A 27,527-nucleotide genomic window follows, 5' to 3' on the forward strand; every position below is an offset into this window, starting at 1 on the left:
GTTTCCCCTAGGCAACCCAATGTGATATCAATTTTCTGAGGGTAATAGAGGCGGAAAGGAAGGAGATGTAACAAGCGTCTGGGAATAGACCTGGTCCTTATGCTGCTCTGCTGTGTACCGCAATGATGCCAGCAGAATTAATTCAGGAGTTGTGTGGGAAAGTGTCCTACCATGGTGGAAGAAATAAGACTGCCCTGCCCAGAAACCTTCTGCAAAGCATTGCAGAGTAACTCCATGAAAGTTTCCTAGAGATATCCATGGAGGATTCCTGGGCTATCCCAGTCCACATAAACAGTCTTTTCCAGGAGCCACCGTCTGCGTAGCTGGAGTGGCCTCTTGTAAGTGGCCACAGCACCTCGCTTTTTCTTCACAGTAAACATGCAATACCACCGAATGTGTGTGCCCGCTAAAGTTTAACTGGACTTTTAATTTAAATGTATACTTAGCAGAGGTGCCTTCCCTGGCATCACAGTCAGCCACCATGCTGTCCTGCGACCCAAAGGGCTGCAGGGTTAAAAATATTTCCTGGCTCTCGGGGAGAATGGATCCACCACTCGCCTGTCTCCCATTATCCTCCTCCTCCACCGTATAATCCTCCTTATTGTCCGTAGACTCACACACCCTTGAGGTGTCCACGTTGCTTGTGTGGGTACTGGTAGGGTCACCCCCAAGAACTGCATGCAGCTCGCTGTAGAACCGGCATGTGTGGAGTTCAGCACCAGAACGACTGTTCATCTCCCTTGTCTTCTGGTATGCCTGGCAAAGTTCTTTTATTTTCACACGGCACTGCTGTGTGTCCCTCGTGTAGCCCTTCTCCCCCATTCCAAGAGCGATCTTCGCATAGATATCAGCATTTCTTCTGGTGGATCTGAGCTCTGCCTGCACAGACTCTTCTCCCCACACAGCGATGAGATCCACCACCTCCTGTGCAGATCAGGTTGGAGCGCGTTTGGGGTGTGTAGTCTCCATGATCAGCTGGCATGCTCCCAGTGCTGATCAAACAGGTGATGGGAATTCAAAAGTTCCCGGGGCTTTAACAGGGGAGGGGCTGTTTCCTGTGTACCTAGCTGCAGTACAGCAGAATTGAGAATGATCTCCAGAGCGGTCACAGATGAGCAGTGTGGGACACCACCTAGAGGCCAATTAAGTCAAATTACACAATGCTGCGTCCGCACTACCTTGCAGACGGCCCATGAAAATTGAACTAAGTGTTACGCCTCTCGCAGGGGTGGATTACAGAAGTCTATATCAGAGGCGATTTAGGTTGATGTAAAGGACACATACATTAACAGGTCGACTTAAGGCAGCTTCCTTCGACCTAACTCTGTAGTGTAGACCAGGCCTCACACACTGTGCAGTCACATTAATATCTGTGCCAAGTGAGGGAAAAGTGGATTTGCTCAGGTGCAGGGTAGTAAGAATTCAGGCCCCATGACTGGAAAACTTCAGCCCAAAGGGTGAAAGTTTTGAAAAAATAAGAGCAACTGAAATCAGGGGCCTAGAATAGCAACACTTTGACAATCTTAAGTATATATGTCACTAATTAGAATACTAGATTGCAGAAAGTCTGTTTGTTAACACTTCTTAACCCTTAAGAAATTGGCTAATCTTCTAGCATTCTACATCTGAATAATACTCTGAATTACTATAGCACCTTTCACCCCAGGAGCTGAAAGCTCCCTGCAAACAATAAATTTCACCACTTTTCTGTAATATGGGGAAACCAAGGCACAGAAGTGCAGAGACTTGCCCATAGCCACCACAGTAGGACAGTGCCAGAGCTGGGAATAGAAACCAAGACCCCTAATTCCCACAATCCTGCTCTAAGCACTGAACAACTTCCTTGAGATTTAGGAATGTCACTAGTTACCACTATTCCAGGGAGGAATAGATTCTGACTGCTTGGAGGCAGAACTGGATCAGAACTCTTGGGATAAACTAATGCAAACATAGAATCATAGGATTCGAAGGAACTGCAAGGGTCATCTAGTCTATCCCCCTACCAAGATGCAGGATTTGTTGCATTAAGCCATCCAAGACAGATGGCTACCCAACCTCCTTTTGAAAACTTCCAGTGAAGGAGCTTCCACAACTCCGTAGGTAGCCTGTTCCATTGTCCTACTGTTCTTACAGTTAGGAAGTTTTTCCTGAGATTAAATCTAAATTTCTTTTGCCGTAGTTTGAACCCATTGCCTCTTATCCTGCCCTTTGTGGCAAGAGAGAAGAACTGTCTTCATCTTTTTTATGAAAGTCTTTCTAGTATTTGAAGACCACTCTAATGTCCCCCTCTTAATCTCCTCTTTTCCAAACTAAACATACCCAGTTCCATCCCTTTGATCATCTTTGTTGCTGGCCAGTTTCTCTATATCCTTTCTATACATTGTTGACCAAAACTGGAGACAGTACTCCAGTTGAGGCCTAACCAGTGCCGAGTAGAGCAGTACTATCACCTCCTATGACTTGCATGCCATGCCTCTGTTAGTGCAACCTAAAATTGCATTTGCTTTTTTTGCAACAGTATTGCAATGCTGACTCACGTTGAGGTTGTGATCCACCACAACTCCCAGATCCTTCTCAGCAGTGCTGCTGCCAAGCCAGTTATCCCCCATTCTGTATTTGTGCATTTGGTTTTTCTTCCCTTAGTGTAACACCTTACATTTGTCTTTGTTGAATTTTCAATAGCCCAGTTCTCCAATTTATCAAGATCCATCGGAATTTTAGCTCTATCCTCCAAAGTGTTGGCAACCCCCTCACCCCCCACCTTTGTGTCATCTGCAAATTTGATCGATATGCTCTCTATTCCTACATCCAGATCATCAATAAAGATGTTAAACAGCACTGGATCCAGAACAGTTCGCCGTGGAACCCCACTTGAGACTTCCTTCCAATCTGACACCATTCCATTAATAATTACTCTTTTGTTTGTCGTTGTTTAATCAATTTTGTATTCACTTAGAGACAGTTCCACCAAGCCTGCATTTCTCCAGCTTACCTATCAGAATGTCATGTGAGACTGTCAAAAGCCTTGCTGAAATCCAGGTATATTATCCAGGTATATTATGTATATTACTGCATTCCCCCTATCCACCAAACCAGTTACTCTGTCAAAGAAGGAAATCAAGCTGGTTTGGCATGATTTGTTCTTAGTAAATCCATGCTGGCTGTTAGTGATCACCCCTTTGTCCTCCATGTATTCACAAATTGAATGTTTTATACATTGCTCTAGTAGCTTCCCAGGTATCTAAGTCACACTGACTGTTCTATAGTTCCCCAGCTCCTCCTTTTCAAGCTGGGCATTATGTTAGCCCTTCTCCAGTCTTTTGGGACCTCTCCTATCATCCATGAGTTTACAAATATTATTGTTAGTGGCTGCGAAATCTCTTCAGCTAATTCTTTCAATACCCTGAGGTGTATAGCATCCCACCCTACTGATGTGAATTAATTCAAATTGATCAGAAGATCTCGGACATCTTCTTTACTTATCCCCATCTGCATCCCTTCCCCTTTATCATCTATGGTAACTTCCCTAGGCATCCACCCACAAGTTATTTTTTGAGAGAAGACTAAAGCAAATAGGCATTGAGCAGCTCTGCTTTCCTATCACCTTCTGTTACCAGCTCATATTCTCAATTGAGCAGCAGAGCCACACCATCCTTGACCTTTCTTTTTTGTCTGACATTTTTGAAGAACATCTTCTTGTTATCTCAAACACTCCTTGCCAGCTGTAACTTTGCCTTGGCTTTCCTGATTTTATCCCTACATGCTTGTGCTATTCTCATGTATATTTCCTTGGTGACATACCCCTCTTTCCATTTTCTGTATAGAATCATAGGACTGGAAGGGACCTCAAGAGGTTTTCTAGTCCAGTCCCCAGCATTCAAGGCAGGACTAAATATGATCTAGACAATCCCTGACAGATGTTTGTATAACCTGCTCTTAAAAATCTCCAATGATGGAGTTTCACAACCTCCCTAGGCACTTTATTCCAGTGCTTAACTACCCTGACAGTTAGAAAGTTTTTCCTAATGTCCATCCTAAACCACACTGGCTGCAATTTAAGCCCATTGCTTCTTGTCCTATCTTCAGAGGCTAAAGAGAACAATTTTTCTCCCTTTTCCTTTTATGTCTTGAAAACTGTTATGTCCCCCCTCAGTTCTCTTCTCCAGACTAAAAAAACCCCAGTTTTTTCCATCTTCCGTTATAAGTCATGTTTTCTAGGTCTTTAATAATTTTTGTTACTCTTTACTGCACTTTCTCCAATTTGTTGATATCTTTCCTGAAATGTGGGGCCCTGAACTACATAGAATACTCCAGGTGAGGCCTAATCAGTGCAGAGTAGAGCAGAAGAATTACTTCTTGTGTCTTGTTTACAAACACTCCTACTAATACATCCCAGAATGATGTTTGCTTTTTTTGCAACAGTGTTACACTGTTGACTCACATTTAGCTTGTGATCCACTATGACCCCCAGATCCCTTTCTGCAGTACTCCTTCCTAGGCAGTCATTTCCCATTTTGTATGTGTGCAACTGATTGGTCTTTCCTAAGTGGAGTACTTTGCATTTGTTCTTATTAAATTTCATCCTATTTACTTGAGGCCATTTCTCCAGTTTGCCCAGATCATTTTGAATTTTAATCCTATCCTCCAAAGCCCTTGCAACCCGCCCTATCATCCGCAAACTTCGTAAGTGTACTCTCTATGCCATTATCTAAATCACTGATGAAGATATTGAACAGAACCAGACCCAGAACTGATCCCTACGGGACCCCTCGATATGCCCTTCTACCTTGATTTTGATCTACTGATTACTCTCTCGGAATGGTTTTCCAACCAGTTATGCACCCACCTTATAGTAACTCTATCTATGTTGTTAACAAACTAGGCAAATCAGAGAAGGTCATGCAAGACAGTATCAAAGGCTTTACTAAAGTCAAGACTTACCATACCTACCACTTCCCTCCATCCATAAGGCTTGTTACCTCATCAAAGAATGCTATTACATTGGTTTGACACGATTTATTGCTGAAAAATCCGTGCTGACTTATTTATCTTCAATGTACGTATCCCTTTTGGTTTTTAGATAGCTAAAAAGCTCCTTGTGCAGCCACATTGGCCTTCTGTGGTTCTTCTTAACTTTCCTGTGCACTGGAATAGCTTGCTGTTGAGTCTCCAGTACTGTATTACATCTTTTAGGAACTGCCAGCCCCCTTCGATTCCTTTATTCCTAATTGGTCTTTCCATGGGACCATGCCCACTATTTCTCTGAGTTGGTTGAAACCTGCCCCTCCCTGTCCTGTTCTACAGCTGTGAGTTCCCAACACTGCTTAAGCTGGGAACCAACAGAGAGGAAAGGGCATGTGCTAGGAGATCGGGGGGAATCTCCACAAAGCACAGATTGGTTCTAAGGAGGATTTCTGGACTGGTGGTGTTCAACGGAATGCAATGGAAGTTTATGCTGTGGAGTAATCCCATCTCAAAATATTTAACCCAAGGCCTCTAAAAGTTAAAATGCATTTTATGTGTTAGATGCCTGCCCCTGATTTCCATATAGTTTATATGTTTATTCCCAAAAATATACTCACACAAAACCAATATCTGCTTTTGCTTATATCTTCTTTTGTAACTGAACAGAAATTGATTCACTGAGTTTATTAGCAATGAAATGAAAAGCCAAGGTGTCCACAGAGGTGTTTGGGAGGAATAAGGGACATGAGGGTCACATTCAGAAAGCCTCTCCTGTTTATTCAAGATATTATTTCTATTATTCTATACATTTTCCATAGGCTAGGCAAACTAAAGGATGGTTACAGCTGTCCATGAAGCAGCCCTGCTTCAGGTGTTCCATGTGGGGCTCTGGAGTCTTTTCATGTAATACACTCCAATAAATGGATCCTTCCCCATTCCAAATGCACCAGTCCTTGTATGCTTTCAAGCAGATTGGAGTAAGGAACTCAAAGAGCTGTGCAGCTCAACTCTGAACAGTAAAATACTGTAGTTCCTACCTGCATTGTGTGTCTCCCGGTTTTTCTTTCTGTAATACAAAAGTTCAAAAGAAATTATGTGAAATAAAAGGGAAAACCTCCACATGTACAATTATTTCTTTTATGTTTTAAAGCAATTTTATTGTTACAGTTAAAAAAATACATTTAATACAAAATTCTGCTTTCTTGGCAAGAATGAATATAGAGAAGAGAGAAATAAAAACCCACAAAAGTAGTTCTTGATATAGGAATATATTATATTAATGATTTCTGAGAAAAGATCATGAATGTTCAGACTAAATGGATTAGAGTGCAATACTACATGTGCGTTGTGTGTGTACTTGGTACAATTTATACATGTATAGGGGCAGGGATGGTTTCTTCCTGTGTGTTTGTACACACCTAGCACAATGGGGTCCCCTTGCTCACTGGAGTCTTTGGGCACTATCATGATACAAATAAATAAAAACTAATCAGATTTCTGACCAGTGGAAAAGCTCATCTCATGAAAAAGCTGCACTAAACAGAACACACTTAATTTTTTGTACATACAGCCATGCTACATGCACAAGTATTTTATTGTTCCCAGAGCTTAATGGAAAAGGCAGAAAAGGAACAAGTTACTTACTTTACAGCAAGTACGGTCCTTTACAATGTTTGTCCACATGGTTCCCACTCTAGGTGCACATGTGCCTTATGTGCACGAGATTCGATTCTTTTGGCCAGCAATGTCTATAGGGGCCATGCTGGCACCCTGCATGTCCTCTTGCCCCCTACCCAAGGGCATAAAGGGCAGAGTGGGCCCAACTACCATTCAATTCCTTCACCAAGATTAAAGGACTCCACATGAACAGGAAAGGAGGGTCATGAGATCAGTGTGCTTGAGCACTTGCTGAGTGCAGCTTGGAGGCAGTAGTTGTTTCTTTTTGATAGAGGGTTTCGGAATCAGACGTACCCTTCATTGATTGCTCCAATAAAAATAATTTCAAACAATCATCTCGGACTTTCTGAGGGTGTTTTGAAAAAGCCCTGCATGTTGAACACTTGTCTGGAAAGGCAAATAAAATATTTAATATTCCCATCATTTAAGGGAATAGCTGCCTCATAAGCAAGACAAGCTTGTCAACCTGCTAGAAAAAAATACAGAAAAATTAACATTGAACTAATACTAAAGGTAACAAAGAGCTATGGGGTAGCAGTTGGACACTATGGAGGTCCTGTCTCACTGTCATGGGCAGTAAGAAGGAACCAAGTTGCAGTTGAGACTCACTATGCCCTGTATGCCCTCGATTAGAGGCATGAGGCCATGCAGGGTGCATGCACTGCCCCAGACACTTGCAGGCCAAAAGAATCCAATCTTGCATGCACAGGTACATGTGCACCTTGAGTGGGAGCCATATGGACAAATACTTGAAGAAGCACAGCTACTTGTGAGGCAAGGGGGGAAGAAATGCAATGGATCTCAACACTCACTTTTATTAAGCAGCAGGCTGTGGCCTAGCTTAAAGAAGGCCAAGGCCTCAATTCAGGAAAGCACATAAGCATGTGTTTAAACATCCTTCCTGAATAAGGACTCCTTCCTGAATCAGAGACCTAACACAAGAACAACTTTTCCCATATCCTTTGCCACCAAATAAATAAGTTTTCTGTTGGGAGAGTGAAAATGAATGCTTAATTGCAGATCTTACTCAAATCTAATTGTTGAGATGATCCTATCAGCTAATCCAGTGCCTGCTCCTGGTCCCACTGAAATCAACAGGAGGACAACACAAGACCTGATCCTCGAGGGTGCAGTCTTTCAGATGACACATAAAGCTGACAACCTGGTGAAATTCCATCTTGGGAAATTACATTCTCAGGCCTGCCAAATGCTGTATGTTGTGTGACACTCACACATTTAGCAGATCTGTCATGTCTTCTCCCACAGCTGATAAAATGCTATGCATGAGAAACTCACACACCCTTCCTCTGCCCCCCTCCTAAAAGCTTTTAGCCTATAGAATGTCTACTTAACCTTTCCCACAAGTCCTCCCCACTACTCTTTTCTTGATCACTGTGGACAACACCACCAACCTGCTTGTCACGGACTCCCATAATCTGGGTGTCATCTTCAATTTGGAACTCTCTCTAGGTCCTTACATCAAGGCTATGTCTAAGTCTTGCAGATTCTTTCTGCATAGCATCTCTATTCATCCACACAGCTAAAATTCTCATCCAGGCTCTCATCTCAGTTACTGCAATATTCTTCTCTTTGACTTTGACAAATGCAATCTTGCTCTGCTTATATCCATTAGGAAACATGTCTTTGCAGCAGCATTCTAACTCGTCACTTTGACCATGTCACTCCTCTCTTTGCATCCCTCTTCTCTGTTGTGTCAAACATAAGCTACTTGTCTTCACTTTCAAACCTCTTCTCGACCTATCCCCAACCCACCTATCATCTCTCATGCAAATATCAAAAAGGACAATGCCTGTCTCCATTGTCTGCTTGTTAAACAAGTACTTTGCTGCTTTCTCCCATGGAGTCCCTCAGGTTTGGGAGGAGCTCCCTGCAAACATCTGCAAAACTAAGTCATTATTCTCCTTAAAACATTCCTTTGGCACGATGCCAACAAAAAAAACTTGACAACAATTAGGCTGCTGGTACACTGTCTCATTAAAACAAATAAAAGGAAGTTCTTCTTCAAACAGTGCACAGTCAACCTGTGGAACTCCTTGCCAGAGGAGGTTGTGAAGGGTAGGACTATAACAGGGTTTAAAAGAAAACTAGATAAATTCATGGAGGTTAAGTCCATTCATGGCTATTAGCCAGGATGGGTAAGAATGGTGTCCCTAGACTCTGTTTGTCAGAGGGTAGAGATGGATGGCAGGAGGGAGATCACTTGATCATTATCTGTTAGGTTCACTCCCTCTGGGGCACCAGGCATTGGCCACTGTCGGCAGACAGGATACTGGGCTGGATGGATCTTTGGTCTGACCCAGTATGGCCATTCTTATGTTCACCACCCTATACCGGAAACCTACTGACCGCTATTCCTACCTGCATGCCTCCAGCTTTCACCCTGACCACACCACACGATCCATCGTCTACAGCCAAGCTCTGCGATACAACCGCATTTGCTCCAACCCCTCAGACAGAGACAAACACCTACAAGATCTCTGTCAAGCTTTCTTACAACTACAATACCCACCTGCTGAAGTAAAGAAACAGATTGATAGAGCCAGAAGAGTTCCCAGAAGTTACCTACTACAGGACAGGCCTAACAAATAACAGAACGCCACTAGCCGTCACCTTCAGCCCCCAACTAAAACCCCTCCAACGCATTATTAAGGATCTACAACCTATCCTAAAGGATGACCCAACACTCTCACAAATCTTGGGAGACAGGCCAGTCCTTGCCTACAGACAGCCCCGCAACCTGAAGCAAATACTCACCAACAACCACATACCACACAACAGAACCACTAACCCAGGAACTTATCCTTGCAACAAAGCCCGTTGCCAATTGTGCCCACATATCTATTCAGGGGACACCATCACAGGGCCTAATAACATCAGCCACACTATCAGAGGCTCGTATACCTGCACATCCACCAATGTGATATATGCCATCATGTGCCAGCAATGCCCCTCTGCCATGTACATTGGTCAAACTGGACAGTCTCTACGTAAAAGAATAAATGGACACAAATCAGACGTCAAGAATTATAACATTCATAAACCAGTCAGAGAACACTTCAATCTCTCTGGTCACGCAATCACAGACATGAAGGTCGCTATCTTAAAACAAAAAAACTTCAAATCCAGACTCCAGCGAGAAACTGCTGAATTGGAATTCATTTGCAAATTGGATACTATTAATTTAGGCTTAAATAGAGACTGGGAGTGGCTAAGTCATTATGCAAGGTAGCCTATTTCCCCTTGTTTTTTCCTACCCCTCTCCCCCCCCAGATGTTCTGGTTTAACTTGGATTTAAACTTGAAGAGTGGTCAGTTTGGATGAGGTATTACCAGCAGGAGAGTGAGTTTGTGTGTGTATGGGGGTGGGGGGGATGTGAGAAAACCTGGATTTGTGCTGGAAATGGCCCAACTTTATTATCATGCACATTGTGTAAAGAGTTGTCACTTTGGATGGGCTATCACCAGCAGGAGAGTGAATTTGTGTGTGGGGGGTGGAGGGTGAGAAAACCTGGATTTGTGCTGGAAATGGCCCACCTGATGATCACTTTAGATAAGCTATTACCAGCAGGACAGTGGGGTGGGAGGAGGTATTGTTTCATATTCTCTGTGTATAAATAAAGCCTGCTGCAGTTTCCACGGCATGCATCCGACGAAGTGAGCTGTAGCTCACGAAAGCTCATGCTCAAATAAATTGGTTAGTCTCTAAGGTGCCACAAGTACTCCTTTTCTTTTTATGTTCTTATAGTTTCCTTGTACTCCCCCATCAGTCTGTCTGAAGCCATCTGTTCTTTCTTGTATTATACTTAGATGGTAAGATCATTAGGGAAGGAACTGTCTCTTTTCTGTGTTTCTACAGTGCTTAGCACAATGGGGTCATGGTATGTGTCTGGGGCTCCTAGGTGCTACGATAATACAAGTAAATAATAATAATGAAACACCAGGAAACCACAAGCTCTAGTCCCACCTTTCTCCAGTGGCTGCTGTTAATATTGCTATGAATTTCAAAACCTATATTATGAACCACAAGGCGAAGCAATTGTCATTCACCCACTTCATGGATAAAATAGCAGAGAGGTTGTACATGGTAATTTCAACCACAGCAGGGAATAGAATCCAGGCAACTAATATGTTGGGCCTGAATCTGATTTGTTTTGCCACAATGCCTTTCAGAATGATTGTGCCATCCGATGAAGTGAGCTGTAGCTCACGAAAGCTTATGCTCAAATAAATGTTAGTCTCTAAGGTGCCACAAGTCCTCCTTTTCTTTGTGCCAAATTATGTGCTTCAATATGCTGCCTCTACCACATCCTGAACACATTCTGCTTTCAAGAGCCAGGAACAGAATGCATGAATACCCAGCATTGTAGCACTGCCTCAAGTGGAAGGGGCTTGTATCATGGATCTGAAGGTCCTGGGTTCAAAGCCTACTCTTGGGGGGAAAATAGTATGTAGTTATGTGATTAAAGACTGTGGGTAACATTTTCAAAAGCATCCACATGACTTAGGTGCCCTAAGTACTATTGATTTTTAATAGACTTAAGCACATTTGAAAATTTTATCTTGTATCCCAAAGCATCATAATTGAAGTGATACAGCTAACCTGAATTCTGGAATTTCCTAGCTTTTCTATGCTGACTTTGCGACCTTAATTTTATCTTCTACCCTAAGTTCTTTTAAATGTGTTTTTATATACACATATATGTACACACACACACACACACCACACCTATCAAGCTAGTGTGAGGAACCTAGAATAATCATATTTGTTGAAATGATATTAGAGGTGAATGTGGATAATGCATTAATCGTTATTTTATTACTGCATTATTATTAATAGTATTTTTGTTAATGGAAGCTGTCCCTTCAAGAACAAAATAGAGCAGTTATACAGTGTTTGATGTAGACAAGTCAGTATGTGGGAGATTTTACCTGTGCCCCCACAGAGTGGGAGACAGTGCCTGTGCAAGCTCCAACGAGATCAGAATTTGATTTAACAAACATCTCTCTCCAAAAATAAGCCTCATTCTTGAAGGTTAGCACTTACTTGGGGACTTGATACCTCAGTGTATTGCTAAGGAACTACAGAGCCTTTCACCAGTTTGAAACCAGCCTAGCTCAGTAGTAATTAAAAGTTGTTCCCATCTAATGGATATTTAGTGCCCCCCTATGTGAGTCTAATGGGTCTTAATTCCACATCAAAACCCACCGTCACATAGTGCACTAATTGGCAGACTTCGACTAGAATCCAAGAATTGTATGGGCCACAGAGACTAAATTACCCCTTTTATCTCTAGAGGAAGCTACCGCTAGACCAGGGTTGGGGCATGCTTAGCAGGATAGTATATGTGAGAAAGAGAAGGTCACACCCTGTGCAGTAACTGAGGTTCTTTGAACTGTGTCCCACTATGGCTGCTCCACAGTAGGTGCAGCAGCGCCCCCTATGCCTGAGATCGGAAATCTTTGGTAGCGTGCCCACTGGACCACAAATGTGCTCCTGCTCATCTCACGCTGTGAATGGGATCTATATATAGCGCTGTGCGGACCAACTGCCCTCAGTTCCTTCTCTACTGCAAAGCTTATCTTTCAGCTCTGAAGCAGAGGGGAGAAGGGTGGGTAGTGGAGCACTCATAGGGACACACATCTCAAAGAACATCAATTACTGCACTGGGTGAGTAACCTTCTCTTCTTCTCATGTCCCTATGGGTGCTCCACTATAGGTGACTGTAAAGCAGTGCCCCTAGTTGGAAGTCTTGGGCTTCGGAGTGGAGTTTAGTGCAGATGACAGGACAATGTGTCCTAGCAGGGCAGCTGATGCTGCATAATAATTGCGCAGTGATGGCTAAAAGTGTCTATGGAGCCCAGGTGGTTGCTTTGCAAATGTTAATAATTGGGATATTGTTGAGAAAGGCAATCGAGTTGGAGAGAGAGTGGGTAGAATGTGCTCAAGTTCCAGGAGGAGACTGTTGATTGTGTAATTGGTTGAAAAGGTGTATACATTGGAAGATCTGCTTGGAAAGGCATTGTTTGGAAATGGCCAGGCCTTTCTATCTTTCGACCATTGACAGGAATAAGCATGGCTATTGTGTGAAAGATTTAGTTCTATCCAGGTAAAAAGCTAATGCTTGCCTGACATCCAAGGTGTGTAACGTCACCTCCTGCTGGTTGCTATGTGATTTGGGAAGATAGGTTGATTTAAATGGAAGGAAGTTGGTACCTTTGGTAAGAATTTTGGATGTGGACATAATGTGACCTTGTCTTTATGAAAAACTGTGTACTGGGTGTATGCCGTGAGAGCGCCAATTTCTCCTACCTGTCGAGCCGATCTGATGGTGATGAGAAATGCTGTTTTCATGGATAGATGAATACAAGAGCCATGGGCTCGAACAGTGGTCTGTTGAGGCAGCGCTAGATGAGACCAGGGTCCCAAACTGGGGTGGGATCTCGTGAGGGTAAAGGTTTTGGAGACCTTTTAAGAATCTCTTCCGGAATGGATGGGTGAAGACAGTGTGGCTGTCTGGGATGGAATGTTGTGATGGAGGCTAAGTGTACATGAATAGAACTTGTGGATAACCCTGATTTTTTAAGATCCAAAATATAGTCCAAAATAAGTAAAATCATGATGTGACTGGTGGTGCCCCAGGATCAGAACCTTGTCCATTTTTGGAGGTAAGTGCGTTGAGTTGCGTCACGTGTGCTATTCAAGAGGACCTCTTTTACTGCCTCTGAACAGGTCACCTCCGAATCCTGAAACCATGGAGGACTCATGACTTCAGATATAGGGGCAATGTGGATTGGGATGGAGGATTTGACCTGCATCCTGTGAGAGAAGGCACGGAGTTGGTCACAGAGTGATCAGAGAACATATATCTCCTTCGTATGGTGGTGAGTATACCAAATCGGACGTAGCCATGTTGGAGTTGTAAGGATGACTCAGGCTCGGTCCCCCTGTATCTTGTGAAGCACTCTGAACAACAGGGGAATGGTTGGGATGGCATAGAGTAGTGGGGCATCCCACGTAATTAGAAACGCATCTCACAGGCGCCTGAGGGCATAGGCCTGCTCTTTAGCAGAATTGAGGGCATCTGACATTCTCCGTTGTGGCAAAGAGATCTATGGTTGGGAATCCTCAACAGCTGAATATGTGGTGTAGGGTTTTTGTATCTAGCTTCCACTTGTCGTCCTGCTCATTGAGTCTGCCAAAGCGTTCTGGTGTCCAGGGAAGTATGCAGCTGAAATGCTGATGTTGTGTTGGACATATTTCCATAATTTCAGGGCTTCCGAGCATAGGGAGTGGGACCTTGCTCCACCTTGTCCAGTAATGTAGAACATGCAGGCCATATTGTCTGTCATATTTCATATAGTGTGATGTCTGATCAGTGGTAGAAAATGCCAGCAGGCCTTGTGGACTGCCTGTCACTCTAGAAGATTGATGTGTAGGGTGGATTCCACTAGGGACCACCTGCTCTACACTATATGGGTGAGAAGGTGTGCTCCTCAACTAATTAGGGAGGTGTCAGTTGTTAGTTGTTAGTATCAGGGATGGAGCTGGTTGAAGGAAAGGTACCCTGACACAAACGTTTTTGGGTTCTGTCCACCAGAGTAGTGAGCCACTGACCTTGATATGCATGGACAGGAATTTGTGAAGACTGTGCCTCTGAGGTACGTAGACAGTGCGTAGCCACACCTGGAGACAGCACACATGCAACCTGGCATGCTTTACCACAAATGTGGCTGTTACCATGTGGCCGAGCAGCTGGAGACACATCCTGGCAGAGATCTGGGGACAGGTTCTCACTGTGGACACGAGGTCGACTATTCCTGAAAATCTGTGAGCTGGGAGGAAGGCTCTTCTTTTATCACATCCAAGTGTGCCCCAATAAACTCCAGGTGTTGTACAGGTGACAGTGTCAATTTTTGTATGTTTATATGAAGGCAGAGATTTGAGAAAAGGTTCATTGTCTGCCGTACGGCATGAACTGAGTCAGGTTTGGATGAAGCCTTGAGGAGTCAGTGATTTAAGTATGGGAATATGACAATGCCTTGTTTGCATAGGTAGGCTGCCACTTCTGCAAGGACTTTGGAGAAGACTCAGGAGGCTGTAAAAAGTCCAAAGGGAAGTACCCTGTACTGGTCATGAATGGTCCCCATGATGAAACTGAGGAACCATCTGGTGTTGTGAAAATACATGTCTTGGAGGCAGAGAACCAGTTCCCCTGTTCCAGTGCTGGGATAATGATGGATAGCGTAATCATTTTGAAGCTTTGCAGTTTGACGAATCTGTTGAGATTTCATAGGTCTAGGATTGGTCTCCGCCCACTGGATTTCTTTTGGATCAGAAAATAATGGGAATAAAAACCCTTCCCTCTGTGTTGGGATGGGACTGATTCTATGGCTCCCATTTGCAGGTGGTTTATTTCTTCTTGTGGAAGGTGTTCATAAGAAGAGCCCCAGAAGAGGGATGGAGAGGGGGGGTGGGCAGGGGAGATAGATAGGAATGGGATGCATTCCATTTGTTGATGATTTCTAGGACCCACTTGTCCAAAGTGATTTGCCGCCACGATGGTTAGAAAGGAGCTAAGTGGTCACCAAACTGGTGGTTATTGAAAATGGTTGCCATGACTGGAACAGAGGGAGATTTCTCAGGGCGTAGACCAAATCTTCAAAATTGTTGTTTGGACATGGATATAAGAGAGGTAGCCCCTTGAGTTGTCTATTGTCTGCACTTTGTTGGGGGCCTCTGATGTCTTTGCTGTGAGTCATACCGCCAATGGAGGAGTGAAAGGTGGAGGCTGGGACCTCATGGCACGTTGGCATTTTCGCTGACGTCTCTTTGGTGCTGGCATATATATGCCGAGAGAGCAGAGAGTCGCTCGAGAGTCCTTTAGGAAACGTAGGGACTCATCCATGCATTTGGCAAATAGCTTGGAGCCTTCAAAGGATAGGTCCTCAACAGTGGTTTGCACTTCCTTGGGGACTCTGGAGAGGTGCAGTCATGATACTCAGTCTCATCACTACGGCTATCCTGATGGAACAGGCAGCTGTACCAGTAGCATCTAAGGAGGCTTTTAAGGCCATACGGGCCAACTGGTATCCTTCAGACACAAGTGCCTGGAGTTGCTCCTTCTTGTTGTCGGGAAGATCCTGGCAGAAATCCTGTATCTTAGAATAGTTTATGTAACTGTATTTGGCCATGGGAACCTCATAATTAGAGATATGAAACTGCACATGACAGAGGAATAAGCCTTGCGACCAAACAGGTCTAGTCGCTTCCAGTCCCTGTTGTAAGGGGTTGAACTTAGGTGGTATTGGTGCCCTCTTTCATGTACTGCATTGTCAACCAGGGAGTTTGGAGTAGGGTGGGAAAAATAAATTCCATGTCCTTAGCAGGGACATAATATTTTTTGTCTGGCCGCTTGCAAGTTGGCGGGATGGAAGCTAGGGTCTGCCAGAGCACCTTGGCTGCGTCCAAGAGGGCCTCATTGATAGGGAGAGCTATCTTTGCTGTTGCTCTTTCACTTCCTCCAGAGGGATCTGGAGGGAGCCCACGATCCTATGGAACAGCTCTTAGAAATGTTTGAGATTGTCTGCTGATGTAGGGGGTGGAGGCACGATTTCCTCCCTTTCCCTCAGTGAGGCTAAGTGGAGGGTTGGTATAACCTCCTCTTGTTCATCTTCCTATTCCTCCACAGGTAGTGGATCAGCCTTTGGTGGTAGAGGGACGGATGACGATGATGAGCATAGATGTCTGCAGCTCTATTCTATGGAAGCTTTGAAAACTGTGCTCTGTACATAGCCCATGGATCCCAATGTGGAGGGACTGACACATGGGATTGCATCCATGGGGGTCCATACCAGTGCCCTGGTTTGGTTCCGGTTTCCGAGTAATGAGGACATGTAGAGGATGCTTTCTGTGTATGTCCCGAATCTGATGTGGGGGACAGAGTATTCCTCCTCCTCTTCCTTGCTAGGGAAATGTGGTGCCATCCTCGGAGGGGAAAGAGAGTCATGCTATGACTCCAGAGAAGAAACATGAGGTGGAGGGAGCTCGACTCTGAGTAGCGGTGACTCAGGCATGTCAGATGCCATCAGATCTTTAGGGTATCTGAACTCCTGTGGAGGAGGGAGGAGCATCATCCTGTCAGTGCAGAGGGGAGGGTGCATTCTCTGGAACAGCCAGCAGATGGAATAGAAGGCTTACTCAGTTCAGTGCCGAAGTCTTGCCTGGTGTGGAGGGTCTCGTCAGTTCTGGATATTGTATCAGTGCCGAGGACTTGCTCAGTGCCATGGGTTTGGTCCGAGCCAGAGGTTATATCTGTGCCGAGGGCTTGCTTGGTGCTGCAGGTCTGGCTGGTGCCAATAGAGATGTCAGTGCTGATGGTTTTGTCAGTGCCGAAGTGTCTGAAGTTGATTTGGCTGGGGAAGTTGGTACCATTTTTGAAGGTCTCATACTGTGCTCCTTGGTGCCAAGAGACACTGCAGTGGCCTGTGGGCCTGCCTATTTAGGATCCTTAGGCTTCTTCTTAGTGCTGGTACCAAAGGCACTCAGGTGGTCACAGGAGCTACCCCTGAAGATGTCGAGGCTACTTACCTCACAGGGGATGGTGTTCTACCAGACAATTCCTTACAGGGTGATGTGGCACCCCGTTTCTTCCCATCTGAGCGAAAGAGGATTTTATCTTGGAAGGACGTGACAAGTGGGGGGTCAGCTGATGATCTAGTCGAGCAAGCAAAGTGTCTAGACCTCTCCATGAGGAGAAGTGTCAGCCAGATGTCTCAGTCTTTTCAGGCCCTAGCAGTCAAGCTGTGATAATGAGTTCACTTTTGTGTGACATGTTCTTCACTGAGGCAGTGGATGCACTGTGGGTGCCCATCATTGACAGGGATGGTTTCATGGCATGAAAGGCATCTTCTAAGCCCAGGTATAAGTATGAGGGAAAGAGCTTTCCGGTAGGGAAGGGCAGGTAGCGGGAAAAACATATTCTAAGCTAAGTACTAATAGGGAGGGAAGAAAGAGGAAGAAATTTTTTGTTTTTCTTTTTTAGGGGAAGAGGACAATTAAAGGAAACTACTAATTACTATGTTAAACAGGTAAGGGTACTATCTAAAGACTCAGAGGATAGAAAGGCTCTGCTACAGATTCCATCCCAGACCAAAGGCGGTTGGAAAGAACAGAGTGGTTGGACCACAGAGAGCTATATATAGATCTCACTCACGACGCAAGACAGGGAGGAACACATGTGTGGTCCAACAGACAATGCTACCAAAGATCTCCAATCCCAGATGCAGGAGTAGCCATAGGGACATCAGTCAAAGAAGAACTTGTCTGTCTGCTGCCCTGTAGATAATCAGAGGCCTTCACTTATGTTGCCAAGATACGCTTGCCTTGGACAGACTGCCTAGCAGTACAGCAGACAGAGGCTCTATAGAGTTTTCAGCTGGCCAACACGTGCCAGTCAATTGGCCACAGATACTTACCGGTGCTGCTTCTTCATAGGAGTCTCATTCTCTGTCATCTCTGGCATGGTTTCAGACAGAAGGGCCTGAAGAGGAATGGGCAAAAGAATTAGCAAATACAGATCTCTCTAGAACTCTATTAGCACAAAAAAGTGTCAGCTTGATCTTTAACATTTCAGCTATAAGTGCAAGATCTATTTGAATGAGCCAAGAAGTCCAGCACCTTGATTTAGCACATCTTTAGGCAAGAGCACATCAAAAGAGTAAGTGCGATCCCTGTAGTGCACTCTTGCTATATGTATTGAACAAATTTCCATTCCTTGAGTGTGGCTTAAAAAAAAAAAAAAAAAAAAAAAGTTTCCCATCTTTTCAGGGAAGCCACTAACAAAGTTACACCACTTGATTGGGGGTGGGTGTTTCAATTTTTCATGAGATACTCACAGAAGATATGATGAAACTGGACAGTCTTTCATTCTAATATGTGTACAGTTCACAGTTTTGAATAAAGCAAATAATTGCTGAGCAAAGTAACAAACTAGATTGAGAGTATTTTATTCAATAAAAAGTATAACAGTGGCAATGTGGTTTTTCTCGTCAGCTCTTGTTTTTGTACAGATGATATATAAAAGCTCTTTATCTAGGTTTCTTGGTTTAGTCTGCTAACTAACTATCAGACTCCTTTTGGGCATTACTGTGGCAAATATACAGAGCTGAGCCCTGGTATAATTAGACCAAAAAACAAACAAACCTCACATCAATATACAGTTAAGGTTGCTACAAATAATATACCATGGTCTCAAAAACATAGAAGTCAGTAAAAACAAAGTTAAAATATGACTACATTTTCCGATGCACAACATGACTTTACATATAACCTTTCCAAAGATTAAATACAAGCTGTGCAATTTGTAATAAGACCATTAAAAATGTTAAGACGACACAATAGTAGGGTTACATGAATTTGAAGATGAAGTTATGCCAATGATGGCTATTTTATTTATATACATTATGTAAAATCTCTAAAAATCTTTCCTCTCCATAATGGGTGTGGGTGTGTGTGTGCGCGCATTATGGAAAGGAAAGATTTTAGAGATTGTACATAAGGTGGAACGTGCTGTAGATGCCAGCAGGAAGATTATTTCTTACCGAATTTTTTGTAACCTTCTTTATTCTAAAAACTCAAATATGCTTTATGTATGTTTCTGTGTTTGTATGCAGGGATGTTTCTACTGATCTTGTAATGAAGTGGAGATGTCAAAATGTATTCAAAACTACATTATCAATCAATTAAAATAATTCTTAGCTATCAATTAGCTTCCAGTACCTAGACTCTATTTACATTCATTTCTAAAAAAAACTGGATAGGGAATTTCCCCAGACCTCTGTTCACCCACTTTAAACCCTACCCAAGAGTCTGTGGTGCAATTACATTCTCTCTGAAAAAGACAAGAACTCTTCTTTCAGGCTCATCAACACTGCCTCTCAGGGATTTTCTATACACAAACTGGAACCAATATAACTATTTAGAGTTAAGTCAATTTTTTACTGACTTAAATCAAAATTTGGAAAAAAGAAAAGGAGTACTTGTGGCACCTTAGAGACTAACCAATTTATTTGAGCATAAGCTTTCGTGAGCTACAGCTCACTTCATCGGACGCATACTGTGGAAACTGCAGAAGACATTATATACACAGAGACCATGAAACAATACCTCCTCCCACCCCCCTCTCCTGCTGGTAATAGTTCATCCAAAGTGACCACTCTCCCTACAATGTGCATGATAATCAAGGTGGGCCATTTCCAGCACAAATCCAAGTTTAACCAGAATGTCTGGGGGTGGGGTGGGGGAGGGAGTGGGCGTAGGAAAAAACAAGGGGAAATAGGCTACCTTGCATAATGACTTAGCCACTCCCAGTCTCTATTTAAGCCTAAATTAATAGTATCCAATTTGCAAATGAATTCCAATTCAGCAGTTTCTCGCTGGAGTCTGGATTTGAAGTTTTTTTGTTTTAAGATAGCGACCTTCACGTCTGTAATTGCGTGACCAGAGAGATTGAAGTATTCTCCGACTGGTTTATGAATGTTATAATTCTTGACATCTGATTTGTGTCCATTTATTCTTTTACGTAGAGACTGTCCAGTTTGACCAATGTACATGGCAAAGGGGCATTGCTGGCACATGATGGCATATATCACATTGGTGGATGTGCAGGTGAACGAGCCTCTGATAGTGTGGCTGATGTTATTAGGCCCTGTGATGGTGTCCCCTGAATAGATACTATTAATAGATACTATTAATTTAGGCTTAAATAGAGACTGGGAGTGGCCAAGTCATTATGAAAGGTAGCCTATTTCCCCTTGTTTTTTCCTAAACCCCCCCAATGTTCTGGTTAAACTTGGATTTGTGCTGGAAATGGCCCACCTTGATTTTCATACACATTGTAAGGAGAGTGGTCACTTTGGATAAGCTATTACCAGCAGGAGAGTGGGATGGGAGGAGGTATTGTTTCATGGTCTCTGTGTATATAATGTCTTCTGCAGTTTCCACAGTATGTATCTGATGAAGTGAGCTGTAGCTCACGAAAGCTTATGCTCAAATAAATTGGTTAGTCTCTAAGGTGCCACAAGTACTCCTTTTCTTTTTGCGAATACAGACTAACACAGCTGTTACTCTGAAACCTATCAAAATTTGGGACTCTTAATCTGAAATAAGAGTGTCTACATGCAGACTTGCACCAAAATAACCAAAAGGTGTGGCTTACAACCAGTTTAGTTATTTTTATTACAGGTTCTACAAAAACAAGCCCTTAGTTAGCTTGAAGGATCACTATGAAGAAATGCAATACACACATGCCAACATGCAGGAAAACAGCACTCTGCTCCATACAGTGAGAGAGTTGTTGCGGATTCAACAGCAGTAAATCTTCTATGTCCCCTTCAAAAGAACCAACACAAACCCAACTGTCTACTCACAGAATCACAGCTGCAGAATCAGTCATGATCAGTCAGATTCATGATCTGAATAGGACTTTTCAAAATTCCTTGACCATGAAAAAAATTTCTGTGCAAGGAATCTGGGTGACCTGGGGTGTTGAAAACAACCAAATACAATAATGGGCCAGACTGTGTTTCCCCTTGATATATACTGTCGAAGGTGGGTTCAACCATCTTCACAGCATTGTTCTCCCTGAACCAGATGAAGTGCAGACCCCTGAACTCTCTACACAGTTCAGGGGTCTGCACTTGGGGAAGGGCAGAGTCTTGGCAGAAGGAGTGAATAGGTTGTAATACGCAAACACATTTAAATTAATTTCAACAATTTTTAAATTTAAGACACTCTTCTGGAGTTTGTGTGTCTCAATCAACACTTGGTTAGAGCATGGAAACCCATAAAGTGAAAAAAACTAGATATCAGAGTGAAACACCAAACAGGTATGCACTGACCAAGTAGAGGGACATGCAAAAAAGTCAACTGAAAAAATACTGAAAAGTCAACTACATTTTTAAAAATCATTTCATTTAAAATAAGAAAAACAACCTTTTAACTGTATCTTTTTATGTTATTTTCCTGATAGGTGATAAAAATCCCTTACCAGCTGCACGATGGCCCCAAATGAGCAAGATACTTAAGGAGATGAACAGTCCCTCTGCTTCAGAATTTGGCACATGCTTGAATACCTTGCTGACCTCTATCACTATATTTGGTTACTTTACACCCTCTTTGTTGGGCTTCATCCCCTTTTTTATATTAGTCAAAAAATTGGCCTCTAAAGGAGAAAGGAGTATGTTACAAAAGGGTATTTGAGATGGATTTAGAAAGCAATGTGCGAAGCCCAGAAAACGGTATCCCATATTATCAACTGGGTATGGTATCCAGTAGATCTTTGGGTTTTGCTAACATCCTTTCACCCACCAACCTGTAGCTGGAATTCTTCACATGAATTCTCAGACTCCTCCCAGCTTCACCTCACATCAGTTTCTGATCCAGACACATCAGGTTCCACTGGCAGACTTCTTATGTTTAACTTTTTTTGTTACTATACAGGAGAAAAAAAGAAAAAGAAAAGATTATATTAAATTTGGCTACCAGGAAATGTTTTATGTTTCTGTAACTTGACCCTGATGATACTGATGTTGCAAGTAAGAAGACTGCATACAGTCTAAAAGTCAGTCATCTAAAGAACGCCAAAGTTTAGAACTGTGTATATGAGAGAATTGAGGGTGGCATACAGAAATGAAGTTCGGAATCTAAGCCTCTGATGTCCTAAATAGTTGACTGAACAAGAGACCTATGCTTATCAAGTCAACCAAGAAAAATAGATTCTAGCTCTGAAAGTTGTACATCTCTAACATCCTTTCCCTGAGCATGAGATTGATACAGGGAATATCACCATCCTGTGGAGGAAAAAAACCCCCTGAGATCACATCTAGTTGGAGATACTGAAGATCCAATTCTGCAAAATTCCATATACCTTCAACTCCTCAGTCAGACTTGACGGTGCTCAGAGCTTCATAAAAAGTTGCACCCTTAATCACCTTTAAATCAAGTTTCCACAGTGTCACCAGAGCCCAATTGGTATTATACACCACCCAACTCCAGGCCATTTAAAATACAGACATCAAATGACTTTCCTATCCCAAATATCTGAGCAGGTCACACTCTCTTTGAATACCTTCTCTGGCTTCCCCTTCTCCATTTATTGTATGAGCTCTTCCTGTTATCAAGATTCTGCTTGAGAACATTCTGCCCATAATTTGAGAAGAATCCAGCTTTAAAATTCTTCCACAGAAGCTGAAAAGTGTTTTAGTTATATAAAACACCCGTGGCTGGCCCATGTCAGATGACTCTGACTTGCGGGGCTTGGACTGCAGGGCTATACAGTTGCAGTGTAGACAACTGGGCTCAGGCTGAAGCCAAGGCATCCTATAGCCTGGGCTCCAGCCCAAGCCTGAATGTCTACACAGCAATTTTATAGCCCTGCAGTCCAGGCCCTGTGAGCCCACGTCAGCTGACATGGGCTAGCTGCAGATGCTTTATTGAAGCGTAGACATATATTAGAGTAAGAGTTTGGAAGTCTGAGGATATTTCCCTAATGTTAATGTTTTTTCTAAGGCCTGGTCTACACTACAAACTTACGTCAGCATAAGCTGCATTAACTTGATCTAATAATGTATATAGCTACGCTATCGAGTCCCTTCCGCTGACCTAAGTGGCTGTAAAGTTGACTTCTGTACTCCACCTCCGCAAGAGGCACTTAAGTCGATATCCACGGGTCGACATGAGGATAGCGTAAACACTGCTTTGTGTAATTCGAATGAATTAGTCTCTAGGAGGTGTCTCACAGTGCTCCACTGTGACCGCTCTGGAGAGCGCTTTCAACTCCACTGCACGTCAGGCAGGTACACAGGAGGTGAACAGTCATTCTGGTTCTGCTCCACAGACATGCTACTTTTATGAGGAGCTGCATGTGATTCTTGGCGGCAATCCCACCATTACCCCAAAATGCTCCATGGATGTTTCCCAGGAGCCCCAGGCATCCTTGAGCAACAACCAGGAGGACACTGTTGATGAGGAAGAGGAGGAGAACGTAAGGCAGGCAAGTGGAGGATCCATTCTCCCGGACAGCCAAGAACTGTTTTAACCCTTGAGCCCATCCCTTCACAGGACCAGTTGGTGGCGGAGCGTTATGCAGGGGAAGGCAGTTCTGGTGAATACACATTTCCAGTCAAACTGTACAGGTTACATGCTATTATTTTTTATGTTTAATCTGAACAAAAAAGTAGGTATCCTGGGTATTGGTGGCTACTCCAGCTACGCAGAGGGTGCTCTCCAAAAAAGACAGTTTACATGCATGGGGATGGCCCAGGAATCCTCCATGGAGATCTCTAGGAAGCCTTCATGGAGGTACTCTGCAATCCTTTGCAGAAGGTTTCTGTGAAGGGCTGCCTTATTTCATCCACCACGGTAGGACACTTTCCTGTGCCACTCCAGTATTAACTCTGCTGGCATCATTGCAGCACATAGCATTGCAGCATAAGGACTGGGTCTGTACCCAGATGCTTGAGTATCTGCTTCCCTGTTGCCTCCGTTACCCTCAGGAGAGCATCTCATAAGATCACCTACGGGAAACGGGGGAAGTTTTGAATGCTAGCCTTTAAACCGCAAACAATTCAACAACTAATCCGTCCTGTTTGGTGAAATCCAGGTCACACAACCACGCTTTCCAAAACGTGCTGTGGTTGAAAGGAATCACCATGTATTGCAAGCAGCATTGAAGAAAAACAAAAAAGTGGGGGGGGGAAGGGGAGAAAAGAGGGGTAGTGGTTTCCTGTTTGTCTTCCTTCCCCCCCCAGCCCGAAGCCGCTTTTGTAAAAACAAAACAAAAAACACCCAACTATTTGGTGGGCTATACACTGATGCCTGTCCTCAAGTACCATCCACGTTGCTAGGGGCAAGGAAGCTTTTCTCAAGATCCCAAGGTTGTCTTCACAAAAACAGCAGCACAAGACCTCTTGCCCATGCCTCGTGGCCTTACTCACCATGGCTGGAGCAGGAAACCGACTCTTGCAATAGCCAGTGGTTGTAATTACACTGTGGCTTGAAGTGAAGTGTACTGAGGGGTGGGTTTTTTTAATAAAAAGAATTAACCTTGCCAGAAATGCTGTTAATGCTACCCTTGTGCTTTGCATTCCTTGCAGCTGAAATCTTGTCTGTCAGCACATCCTCCACACCGGGACAGAGACTTTCCCAGATTAGAAAGCGGAAGACGACGACTTGGGAAGACATTTTCAATGAGTTAATGCACGCCTCCAAGAGTGACAAGACGGAGCTCAGAGCATGGATGATTACACTGTTAGAGAACATGGACAGGGAGGACAGGAGAGCATGCAGGGAACAAGAGTGTGCCACGCAGGAAGAGGTGCTGTGGGTTATGAAGAAGCAACAGACATGTTGAGACATCTGGTTGAGGTTCAAGAAAGGCACTGGATGCTAGAATCCCTCTGCAGCCTATGCTGAACCTGCTGCCATAATCGCCCAGTTCTACACCCTCCTCCCCCAAACATCCCATGAGGCCGGGGGTGCGTGTGTGTGTGTGTGTGAATTTGGTATCCCTTGCACTCAACAGCAGGGGAGGGTACAAGGACCAGAAGGCACCCATTCCCATTGTTTCTGAAGTGCATCTGAAAGCAAGCGTTCCTTGTTTCTCCCCCCACAGTGTTATCTTACTTTTCTTTGCTGTGCTTGTGTGCATAATAAAACTTCACGATTGAGGAGAAAAGGCTCTTTATTAATTCAACACACGGTTGTTGGTGGGGGTGGAGTTTACAGGTGAGAAAATGCACTGGAGTAGACAGTTTGGTAAGGTACAACACAGATAAGTGTCACATTACTCTGGCTCATTGCTGCAACTTGTTTTCAAAGCCTCACAGAGATGCAGAGCCCCTCACAGTGTGCTCTTCTTATTGCCCTGGTGTCTGGCTGCTCAAAATTGGCTGCCAGATGATTTGCCTCAACCCCCTCTCCCCACCAGAAACTTTTCTCCCTTTGTTTCACAGATATTATGGAGCACACAGTAGGCAGCAATAACAATGGGGTATTGCTTTCACTGATTTCTAACCTAGTAAGCAAACAACACCAGCGACCTTTTAAACGTGCACATTCCACCATCATTCTGCACTTGCTCAGCTTATGGTTGAGCCAGTCCTTACTGCTGTCCAGGCTGCCTGTGTATGGCTTCTTGAGTCGCAGGAGCAAGGGGTAGGCTGGGACTCTGAGGATCATGATTGGCATTTCAACATCACCAATGGTTATTTTGCAGCCTGGAAAGAAAGTCCCTGCTTGCAGCTCTCTGAACAGACCTGTGTTCCTAAAGATGCATGCATCATGCATCTTTCCCAACCATCCCACGCTGATGTCGGTGAAACGGCATCTGTGATCCACCAGTGGTTGCAACACCATTGAGAAGTACTCCTTTTGGTTTATGTACTCTTTGGCAAGGTGGTCTGGTGCCACTATAGGGATATGTGTTCCGTTTATCACCCCACCGCAGTTAGGGAACCCCATCATGGCAAAACCATCCACTATGTTCTGCACGTTGCCCAGGGTCACTACCCTTCTTAGCAGAAGTCTGTTGATGGCCCTGCAAACTTGGATCATAACAGATCCCATGGTAGATTTACTCAGTCCAAATTGATGCCCCACTGACTGGTAGCGGTCTGGTATTGGAAGCTTCCACATAGCTATTCCAACTCGCTTCTCCACTGTCAGAGCAGCTCTCATTTTAGTATTGCTGCGCTTCAGGGCTGGGGAAAGCTCTTCACACAGTTCCTGGAGAGTGGTCTTGCGCATTTGAAAGTTCTGCAGCCACTGTTCATCATCCTATAGTTGCATAACTATGTGGTCCCACCAGTCAATGCTTGTTTCCTAGGCCCAGAAACAGCACTCAGTCATGTCAAGGTAATGCATGACTGTCGCCAGCAACTGCGAATTGCTCCGCTCTAGGTCTTCCAGCAGGGCTGCTTGTGTGGCATCACATTGTTTCATTCAGCGGCTCCTGTATCAGCTGTGCAAATATTGCAGGATAGGGTGCAAGGTGTTTGTAATGCTCACAACAACAGTGTACAGCTGAGCGGGGTCCATGCTTATCGTCATATGGCGTCCGCATGGGTAACCCAGGCTTATGAAAAAGGCTCGGTTTGTTTGCCACTGATTTCAGGGAGGGAGGCAGGTAAGTGCATCATGGGAGCTAAGGCCATTTCCCATAACCATCCGTGCTAACGTTTTGGTCCCATAAGGCATTGCAAGCCCAACCCAAAATTCCACTCGGTTATGTGCACTGTGGGATGGTTACCCATAGTGCAGTGCTCCATACGTCAATGCAAGCTCTGCTAGTGAGGAAGCACTCCACTGACACAATGAGCATAGTGTGGACGTGCAAGATCGACTTGCTTAAATCGGAGGCTCGATGTCGACGTACTTGAAGTCGACTTAACTTTGTAGTGTAGACATGGCCTAAGTTTTGCACTCACTACTTTAGTGCAATCTATTCCCATGACTATTTCTTGAGAGAACTTAATCTCTCTCAGCACAATTACATTTTGAAAACATTTAAATACTTTCTACTAAGAATTCTGTGGTTGGGTCCATATTAAAGGGATGGTATTTGTCTGGCAGATAAGTTATTCAGGGCATCAACATCTTAAATTCTACTTGGAAGATGGGGCACTGTTGTGCAAGAATGTTAGCAGATGCCATCAACCATTTCTTTCATCTTTAGAGAATTACCTGACTGAAGTTGCTTGGACTACCAACCAGATGCCCGGGGATCTATGTATCCCCCCAATTTTCCTCTTCGTGTTTAGATTTTCACCAAAATAAACAGAGTTCTACCTACCAACTGATATGTAGAA

At 43.9% G+C, this 27,527-nt stretch overlaps 1 protein-coding gene across 1 annotated transcript in view; it reads right to left on the reverse strand.

Annotated features, from left to right (window-relative positions):
* Nucleotides 1–27,527, reverse strand: part of USF3 (upstream transcription factor family member 3) — a 98,789-nt gene that overhangs the window by 37,140 nt on the left and 34,122 nt on the right. The window contains exons 2-4 of the mRNA XM_084609988.1: nucleotides 22,034–22,153; nucleotides 18,138–18,202; nucleotides 6,003–6,031 (exon numbers count right to left, since the gene is read on the reverse strand). Of these exons, the coding sequence (XP_084466114.1) occupies nucleotides 6,003–6,031; nucleotides 18,138–18,184 (76 nt within the window). The 5' untranslated portion in view covers nucleotides 18,185–18,202; nucleotides 22,034–22,153. The remainder of the gene's footprint in view (nucleotides 1–6,002; nucleotides 6,032–18,137; nucleotides 18,203–22,033; nucleotides 22,154–27,527) is intronic.

This window comes from Lepidochelys olivacea (assembly GCF_965140295.1).
Source record: "Lepidochelys olivacea isolate rLepOli2 genome assembly, chromosome: 1".
NCBI lineage: Eukaryota > Metazoa > Chordata > Testudines > Cheloniidae > Lepidochelys > Lepidochelys olivacea.